Raw genomic sequence first — 10,562 nt, 5'->3', positions numbered from 1 at the left:
CTTTTATTGTTAAGCTTTGTACTTAAACGTAGTTTTCTTTCGGCTCTTGCATTTCTCAAAGTTTGAGACCGATATTTTATGTATAAAAAAATTTCGAACGTTAAAAAAATGTTGAGGTTCAGAAAAAAGATGAAATAATTTTCAGTGAAGTTCCTACCAAAGTGCAGTACCTAAACGTACTTTATTTTACTCTAATACATGTCCCAAAGTTTCAGCTCGATATTTTATTTACAAAAAAAGTTCTTATGTTCAAAAAAACATTCAGTGATCTGAAAAACTGTGGTCGGTAATATAGGTATTTAGCTGTGTCACATGCCCTTAAAAGAATATGGAAGACTGTGAGGCCATTTTTTTTTATTTCCTCAAGATTTACAAGTTTTTTAGGAAAAATTAATTTTGTCAGGGTGTGGAAAAAACTTCTTAAAATTAATGGGAAATTTTTTAATGATTGTTTTCTAAAGAATTTCAAGAGAAAACCGTAAAAAGATCATAAAATATTTTGAATTATTTTCTAAAATCTTTTAAAAAATGTGAAAGATTTTAAAGCAAAATTTTTCCAAACTACATAATTTTAGAACAAATTTGAGTAAGTTTAAGAAACATTCAAAAGTTTTGAAGCGATTCAAAAATAATTAAAACTTTTAAAGATTTTTTAAGAATTTTGTAAAGTTTCACGAAAATGAAAGACATTTTTTCAGGTTCCTAATAAAAATTGAAATAATTTTTGATTTCGAAAAATTAATTTGAAGATATTATTTAAAAAGATTTTAGAAGATTTCAAAAATACTCAAAGAAGAATCGGAAAGATTTTAAGGCAATTTTTTTAATTTTGCGGAATAAATAAGAAATGCAGGACAAGATTTAAAAAAAATAATTTTTCTTATATTCGTGTGCAAATTTAAAATTATTTTTTATTTTTGAAAAATGAACTTCAAGAGAAAATTGGAAAATGTTTTTAAACATAAGAAAGGATTTCCTAAAATTTCTAAAAATAGTTTCGAAGATTTTAAAGCAAAATTTTTCAATTTGGTAAGATTGCAAAATAAAAACGAACAAAAATTGGGTAAATACAAGAAGTATTTAGTAGAATTTAAAAGAATTTAAAAAGTTTTCAAGAAAATAAACAATTTTTCTTAAAATTGATAGGAAATTTTTGAAGATTGTAAGATAATTTTTTTTTAATTTGGAATGATATTTGAAACTTATCAGAAAAACTCTTGTCAGTTAAAAATATTTTCAGAAATTTAACACTTTTAAATAGATTAAAAATATTTGAAAACTCGGAAACATTTTCGAAAATGTATAAAATATTTCTTGATTCCTTCCCAACTTTTAACAGTTCTAAACATCTTTAAAACGTACTCGAATTTTTCTTAATATTTCGTAAAATCCTATATTATGAAAAAAATTCTTTTAAATTTTCTAGATTCTTGTTGACAAGCCTGAAAAATTTAAAAATGTTTTAAATTTTCTCAAGAATCTTATGAAAATTATATTTACATAAATTTAAAAACAAGGTGATAATACTTATTTTCTTGTTCTCAATTCTCAGAATTTAATTTCAACATGGATTTATTATAGTACTTCGAAAAATAATTTTCGATTAATTTGAGTGTTGTCAAAAAAAATTGTTAATGGTCTTTCTTTAAGAGTGACATGCAAATTTAAAAATATTTTAGCTTCGTTACAACGGCATGCTTAGTTCTTCGTCACTATATTTAAAAATGGTTTGAATATCTGGGATTAACACAAAATAACGAAAAAAATGAATAGCAAAATCATACATTAGCAAAAAAAACTGCCGAATTATAAAATAAATGAATTGATAAATTCCCATAAATATTTCTATTCCTGAAATTTAAGTTTGACGAAATTTAAAAATTGCCGAGAAGAATTAATAAATTGTTAATTAATGATTAAATTGGTTGTCTTATTTATAATTATATTAATTGCTCATTAATTAATAATCAATTAACTATGTTCAACAGTTCTAAATTTCGAGAATTGAAATATTTGTGGGAATTTAATAATCCGTTTATTTTACAAGTCGGTCTTGAAGTCGGTGAATTTTAGTTTCGGATATTTTTAAATTCGAGATTTTATTTTTTGTCAATTAAAGATCTTGTCTTTATTTGAAATTTGGAAAATTTTATAATTTGATAATAATATATATTTTTGTCACTTTTTTATTCATTTGTGTATTTGTTATTTATTTTTTTTTATAAGTTCTGAATATCATCCTCGCAATTTGTTTGTTTGAATTGTATCAATGATGCCGCTTTTTTCTATAATAAATAAAATAATACGTAAGTACATAAGTCTCATTTACTATATGACTACACTATGAAGAAAAAATGATTTTAAAGGAGTTTTCTTATTTATTTTGTAATTTTTATGCATTTTTCCTATGGTACTGCATGGTTTTGTAGAACAAAGTTACTACTAGCACCACCGCACGGCCATTTTCTACTCTCGTGACCCATTTTTTTCATTGAGCAGTACAGTGGAAGCACCCCCCTGATCACAATAAAACGTTGCATCCTAACCTACTGGTTACTACACTAAGAGGTTAGGTTAATATAGGAAAAGGTCGCTCATTCCGCCTCATATGACACTTTTAAGTAAAATCAAAATTTTACCTATTTCGGTTTTACAATGATATATAAACCTGTTGGAAACTTAAGGTTTAATAAATAACCCATCTAAATATCCATTATAAAAACATCTAATATGTGATTTTGCCAGTGATCGACAGTAACGCGTTACCAGACAAGTTACTTTTTTTAATAACGGTAACGAAAAAGCCTTATTTTGTTAAAAAGCTAAAGGTAACAGTAACGCGTTACAATTTTCTGGTAACGGTAATTCAAACTTAACGCACGTTACCGATCGCTACTTCATAAAATATTTCAATACAAGATTAACGAGCAGTACATCTGTTGAGCAACTGTTCAGTATGGTGGTCAACCATTTTTTTCGAATTTGTATGAATACTGCCCGGAAATTTGTTCTAATCCGTACAAAAATAAATCTATTTAAAAAAGTGATATTTAGAAGTTCCGCAAGCCCCACATGAAGTTTAAAACGTATTTCCCGTCAGAAAAAAATATTTTTGTAAATTTTATTCAGAATCATCAATATTATCTGAATCGAGTTGAAACTCAACATTTCTCCTCAAAATTAGCATTTATACAATTGCGACATTTCTGAAATTTCACCGAGGTCTCTCAGTAACTTATTTGAGAGAAAGTTGTATTCAATGTGATCCGTGTAGAAAATTTGAAGCATATTTCAAATATCTGTTTTATTTCAGAAAAATATATTCAGAAAAAAAGATATTATTTCAGATACAGTTTTCTCTTACGTTTTTGATTATTACCTCAATAAGTAAAAAAACTTCAGAAACGTAAAAAAATTTCGAAAAAACTGCAACTATCAGGCATTGATATAGATGAAGATAGTCATGAACAACAATAATTTGTTTAATCCATTATTTTGCTAAACCTAATAAATTATTGAGTAACTTCTAATGGAAAATAGATGAATAGTTACAAAATTAAAAAAAAAAAAAATTCCACCATTAAGCAAAGAGAATATTAATAACATTAATAATGAATTATTTAAACATTTACTCTTGTTAAAATTTATGAACGATCACCTCCATCTAATTGAAAATTGGACAAAAAATAGAAAATGCCCTATGGGAAATACGTGTTAAACTTCATGAGGCTTGCAGAATATCTAAATATCATTTTTTTAATGGATTTATTTTTGTGTGGATTCAAACAAATTCTTGGCCGGTATTCATACAAATTCGAGAAAGAAAATTTTTCAATGGATTTTTGGACCACCCTAACATTCAGCACAGCCGGATTGATACTTTTAGACAAAAAGGCATCTCGCAAGAGCGATGAAGTTTTTAATCAAATGTGATAAATTCGTAAGATTCTTTCTGGACATTCAAATAATGTATTAATTATTTAATATAAAAAAAATAGCGTCAAAGTAACACGTTACTTTTGTTCAGTAAGAGTAACGGTGACGTATTATATTTAAAAAAAGTAACAGTAACGCATTACAAATTTTTAGGCAGTAACGGTAACGTTAACGCGTTACTTCCAGACAGTAACGTGTCAAACACTGGAGTTTGTGTGTTTTTAGAACTTTATTAACAAATGAAAAAATAACAGAATACAGGTCTTAAAATTTTTACTTTCGTCTTTTCCAAATTTATTCAACATTAAACAAAAATTTTTGTTTAAAAAAGTTTGATAACGTTCTTCCTGATATTAGTACAAATAACAGTTACAAAAGAAATTATAGCCTACGATAAAATTGAGTGGCTCGTCTGAGCCCCTATGCTCATCTCACCCCATTCTACACTCTAGTCTTAAATTTAAAGCTTTTCCTATTGAACATTTTTTAATGATAACACTTTTAAAATATTAAAGAATTTAAAGTCGACGTTAAAGATAAAAATGTTTGAAATGCAACTGGTTGCAATGCAACGCATTGAAAATCGAAATACTCGAAATTAAACCTCTCAAGATTGGACGATTTCAAATTAAAACGTTCAAAATTCAACAATAAATAGAAAATAGAAGCACTGCTTATTCAAACGTTTAAAGGTAAAGCGATCGAAATTTAACAATCTAAAATTGCAGAACTGTGAATTTTAATTGAAATTGAGGAATTCTAAAATAACAGAAAAATAACATAATTTTAATTCTAAATAGATCGAAATTTAAAAACTTAAAAATATAACTGCTTCGAATCCAACTATATTTCATTTTAAACCTTGTAAATTAAACAATTTCAAATTTAAAGCAATTAAAATTAGAAATATAGAACCGAAGAATCAGAGTAAAAAATCAAAGTAAAGAATTTTGAATATGAATTTTCAATAATGTACAATTTAAAATTGGAAGCGTTGGATATTTAAATAATGGAAATACCTATTTAAAATTGTACAATTTCAAATTAGATATTTCAAAAATAAAAATTATCAAATCAAAGTCTTGAAACTTGAACATATTAAAGAAATTTAAACTGAAGTCCTAAAAATGTATGAGTTTAAAATTTTCGATCGTCGAAATAAAACCGGTTTAGACTGATTTAGAAAAGATTAAGCTTACAAAAATCTTTCAGATGAGGGTGGTAATAACACTGTGATGGCATCGCAACTAAATAATATCAGACTGAAATTGGAAGAAAAGAGACGACACATAGAAAACGAAAAAAGAAGAATGGAAATCGTGATGTCGAAACAAAGACAAAAAGTCGGGAAAGCTGCCTTTCTGCAAGCGGTCACAAAGGTAAAGTCTTCATATTATAAATTTTATAAGTGTGCTACTTAAATATTATTAAACTCTATTGTTAATTTTCTTCTTTATGTAAAAAAATTAATTTTCGATTTTGTAATTTGCATGCCGCATAAAAGCAATACTTGTAAAATTATTTTCTTAGATAAGAGCACCGAAATTCACGACACACACTGCATGCAATGTGCACATTTGTCTTTCTAAATAGAAGCTTCTTGTTTTTCGTAAACAGACTCCCATTTTATAAATATCTCATGTGTTATTAATTCTTTTTCCAAATTAGTATTTGAATTTTGATTCTTAGATTTTGTCCATGTTCAAGGAAGTATTTTATTATGCCATGAATACATTGTTTTTGTTTGATTAGATTCGGAATTTTTCTTGGAAAAATCGTATGAGTGTGTTTAAAAAATTTCAAATTAATTTTTATAGTTTTCGAATTTTAGTTCTTCAAATTCGAAATGTTTATAAATCTTACTTATTTAAATATTTTCCTTGAATTTTAAACATTTTAAATCCAAAAACTTCCATGTTTATTTAAACTCATAAACTTGAATCATATAACATTTGCACAATATATTCATGAATAACCAAATATGTTTCTTCTCTACACTGATTTTTTGTACAATCGACACATTCTTTATTGATAAAATATTTATACTGGTCAAAAGTATTTAATTTTTCTATATTTAACTTTTCTTACTAATAAAATATAAAGTGAATCATTCTGAATTTCAGTTGAATATTTTTAACTTCATGGAAACCTAATCTCTTCTTCTTAGGATAAATTTCTGTTGTAAAAACAATACTTTCCTAGTTTTCTAAAGACTTTTCACTAGTATCTCTGACTAAAAGTGCCAAGAATGTTGATAATGTACCCGGGGAATCACAAAATCAATGGTGTTCATTCACTGGTGGCGGAGTGTGAGTTCTTAACAAAGGCACGCCGGTTGGGATGGTTGCAGGGTAAAGTTAAGTCTCCTTCATCATCGGCATCTGGAGGAGACAGTCCTGTGGAGGTGGGTCCCCCCAATCCCATAAACTCCGGATCTACCGGGGAATCTCCAGTTAGCAATGCTGAGACGTCCTCCATACCCCAACAAATATCTCAAGAAAAACCTCAACGTCCCTTCTCACTCAAGGTAAAGTAATCCAACAAATTTCAATTACCAGTCCTTACCGAGCTAAAATCAAATAAAATTTTTTATTCCCTTACCCGTCCCGTTTTTGTAGATATTATATTTAACTCGATGAAAAAAAACTTGCGAGTTTTCATTAGAAATAGCGAAAGTGCTTTTGAATGGCTTCAGGTCTTAAGAGTTTATGTTTTTGTTCAGAGTTTGGTATTATTTCCTGTAAGGTTTTAAACTGGAAAGGTTTTTAGTGTGTGATATTTGATTTTTTCATTTTCAAATACACTTAGATGTCTTTCCGTCTATTTTACACATTACGTTATTTAGAAACTAGTTTAGACATGCTTCAAAAAGTTGTGAAGTAGTTTCAAATAGTTTTTAACTGGTTTCAAACATATTTAAATCGGATTGACACTGTTTTACGTAGTCATTAATTGTTTTTAATAGGTACCAAACAGTCTTTCATCAATAGTTCTTCACAGGGACCCGACCGAAACGAAATACTTTTGTGATTTTAGTTAGGTCTTTATACTGCCAAAACGTAACTATATTCACTGAATTTAGGTTACCTTATTCGAAATACCGAAATCGTGACTAAATTTTTTAATTACACATGATTGTAAGAAATAGTTTATTCAAACCTTTGTCAATATTATGTAAATATTAAAATGCAGACGGGTAAAATATGACGTTATAACACTTTCGTTTTTAATTTTTTTTTCCATCTGTCAGAACGTAAAAAAAAAGGAAATGAAAAATTCGGTACTTTAGATGTTTCAAATAAAAAATGCAAGAAAAAATTTAACCTTTAACTAAATAGTTGAATTTCCATATGAAAAAGATGAATTCTCTTTCAATCTAACAAGTTTTTTTATTTTAAATACAAAACAGTTGAATTCATCAAAAAAAGATTAATTTTCAACCAGTTATATTTCGAAACAAAAATCATTAAATATTTTCCTAGAGATGAGTATAAAAAAAAGTAAAATTTTTTCACCCGAAAATAGTTGAACTTTAAACCGAGTATGATACAGTAGCTGTCAAAAAGGACAAATTTGAACAACATTCTTAAAGTTGCATCGCTTGTTTTGTTTAAAAAAAAGAAATGTTATTTTTCCTTGCAGTTTTTTTTTCATTGACAAACCGTGCTTTTTTAGAATCAACTCGCAATAATGTGGCCAATTCTTAATAAAATGGGCAACTTTTTTTTCAACGTGTAAAGGATTGTTCTGCGCTTCCGTAGATGTAGGTGGACATTTCATAAATATTATCATTGTTAATAATAATTTAATCCGAAAAAATACCATATTTTCTGAGCTTCTGCTATTAAAATTTTTCGTATGAATTGGAGTACGAAAAAATCGTAAAGACAGATACGTGAAGCAGTGTTGGGAGAAGTTTTTCGTCAAGCAATATTTTGTTTGGTCCAAAAGTTAAAAAAATACGAGTTGAACTTAAAAGCGCTCGCCGCTCGAAGCGATTGATTTTTTGGATTAAATCATTATGAACAATTACAATGTTTATGAAACGTTCACTTACATTAATGGAAGCAGAAAAGACTCCCCTACACGTTGAAAAAAATGCCAATTTTATTAAGGATTGGCCACATTATTGCGAGTTAACTCTAAAAAAACACGGTTGTTTAATAAAAAAATTGTGAAAAAAATGTATATTTCTTTTTTTCTAACAAAACAAGCGATGCAACCAAAAACCAAAAACCTATTCCGAAGAAAAGATGCAGTTTTCAATTCTCTATATTGTTAAATTTTTTAAACAAGGATTTTCGAAAAAAAAATTCTCATCCCCACTTTCTTGAATTGGACAATAGTTTTACCCATTTCGAGCGCTCGCCCGGTTCTTATATCCCGGCCGTCAATTATAAATCTTCGTACACTCAAAATCATGGAAAAAACAACCAAAATTCCATCCCTCAACATAAATGCTGAATTGAAAGAAGTAAAGCAAAAATGTTCGGTCAGTGATCATCATCATTATTCAAAAACATTCACTTCATAGGTCGTTATCGCATCATTTCGGTGAAGGGGTTACGGACGCTCACTTTTCAGGGGGCTCTATAGGCTCATAACATATGTTAGTTTCGAATCAAATATCTTACATCACTCGTAGGGTTACACACGTCTTTACTTCGCCCATGATTTTTTCACGCAGAACATTTCCTGCAAACATGGACCTCTCGCGATAAAGACATGCCTAACTATAATTTTGATATAATATACTATTAATTTAAAAATGTTTTATGAATTTTCAGAAATCTTTCAAAGTTTTACTTTAAAATTCCAAAAATTCTTAAATACCTTTTAAACTGACTTGAATTAGCCCTCAAATTGTATCAGAATCATCCGGATTTTTTTCGTTAATTTTGAAAATCTTTTGGAATGTTTAAAATTGTTTTTAAATATTCTCTTAAAATAAATTTTGTAAAATGAAAAATCATAAAAAAATTATTCGAGAAATCGTCAGAAATGTTTGTATTCTCTTGAAACCTTTCAAAATTTGCCTAAAAGCTTCTACTTTTTCTGTTTGAAATCTTGAAAAATCTACATTTTGTTTTAAAGAAAATTATTTTTATATCCTTTCAAAAATTCTAAATATCTATTAATTTTACTCAATTTTTTCAAATACAATTTTTTAATCTTGCAAAAGTGCAACATTTTTCTTTCAAATCGTCTACACTATTTTACAGAATTTTAGGAAATCATTTGAAATGTTTAAAGTATTTGATATATTTGCTTTAGACTAATTTCTTAACGACAAAATTAATTAAAATTTTCCCTTAAATCTTAAGAAAAAATTTCATTATCTTAAAACCTTCAAAATCCATCAAAAGCTTCAAGGTCTTATTTCTAAGTCTTTAAAAATTTGCATTTTGTTTAAAATTTATCGGCACCGGTAATTTTTTTCTTACCGGAACCGATAATTTGTTTTCGTTACATGCATTCTGTACATTTCATAAACTTAGATGTTCTAAGTTTCTGTCTATAATTTCATATTTCTCATCTCTTGGATATGTAAAAATGCAGACAAATTATAGCCTGGTAGCAAGACGACGAGAACAGAATTATTTCCTAATATTAAAAAGCAATTACAATGAAAGTTTTCTCTTTTATTAATAATGTTTAGAAACATTCAGAAAATTTTTTTTCATCAAGAAGAATTACTTATTTGGGAACTTCGATTTACTAAATTGTTGGTTCAGAAAAATCTTAATCTTTATTGATAGATAAATACTTGTTTAAGAACAGAATATTGTTGCGTTTTTTATTTAAGTATTATTTACAATTTAAATGTTCTCTTTTAGATATAAATTTTGAGAAAACAGTAACAACAATTTTTGAGTAGCTTCTAACCAGTTTCAAGAAGGTTTGAAATTTTCTACAACAATCGGAATCCTTGAACGAGTTTAAACTTATTTCGGATTCATTAACTGTTCAGAATTTTAAATTTTAAATCTTTTTTAAGCAGTCCATAATTTGCTTTAAGCATTTTCAAAGCAGTTTAAGATCCGGTTTTAAATCAGGAATAAAATTATTTTTGGCTGGTACAAAATTGATTTCAGATTGTTTTTAATCTGGTTTCAAACATCATCGAACAAGTTTGAAATCGAGCCTAAATACTTCAAGTCAATTTTGCAAATTGTTTTAACTGATTTCATACAATCCGTAAACGACTTGACAAAATTCTAAACTGTTTCAAATTTGTTTACCCGTTTTTTAAAGTAATTTTTAATCACTCGCTTTCAACGAAAAATGCATTCAAATTTATTTTTTTTTTTTGATTCGAAAAATTAAAAATTTGGGCCTTGTCAAGTTTAAGTGCCATTAAATTATTAAGTTTTTATATTCTAATGCTTTTAAATGCAAAGTTTTTCTAATGTCGAGGTTTTGAAATTCAAGCGCAACAAAATGACGATATTTTCCATTTTTGCTGGATCCGAATTTGCGTCTCAATTAATTCAACTGTGGTTAAAATGGATCATTTGTTATTGATTTCTTGATTTCAAATTCTTTATGTCTTACGGTCCAATCGTAAATCGAGAAAATAAATATGAGTCAAAAAAACATGTTCTTCGAAACTCAGATATTTATTT

At 27.4% G+C, this 10,562-nt stretch overlaps 1 protein-coding gene across 10 annotated transcripts in view; it reads left to right on the top strand.

Annotated features, from left to right (window-relative positions):
• The window catches only part of LOC117167741 (patronin), a 161,455-nt gene that overhangs the window by 93,240 nt on the left and 57,653 nt on the right, over positions 1–10,562 (top strand). For 9 of the 10 annotated variants that reach the window (XM_033353233.1, XM_033353007.1, XM_033353318.1 and 6 more), the window contains 2 exons: positions 5,149–5,315; positions 6,287–6,463. In XM_033353233.1, the coding sequence (XP_033209124.1) occupies positions 5,149–5,315; positions 6,287–6,463 (344 nt within the window). The remainder of the gene's footprint in view (positions 1–5,148; positions 5,316–6,286; positions 6,464–10,562) is intronic. The other variant, XM_033353641.1, reaches the window with a different exon arrangement.

The sequence above is a fragment of the Belonocnema kinseyi genome, chromosome 1, assembly GCF_010883055.1.
Source record: "Belonocnema kinseyi isolate 2016_QV_RU_SX_M_011 chromosome 1, B_treatae_v1, whole genome shotgun sequence".
NCBI classification, from domain to species: Eukaryota; Metazoa; Arthropoda; class Insecta; order Hymenoptera; family Cynipidae; genus Belonocnema; species Belonocnema kinseyi.
The sequence above is the reverse complement of the archived record's forward strand: the minus strand, read 5'-3'. Positions and strand labels throughout refer to the sequence as shown.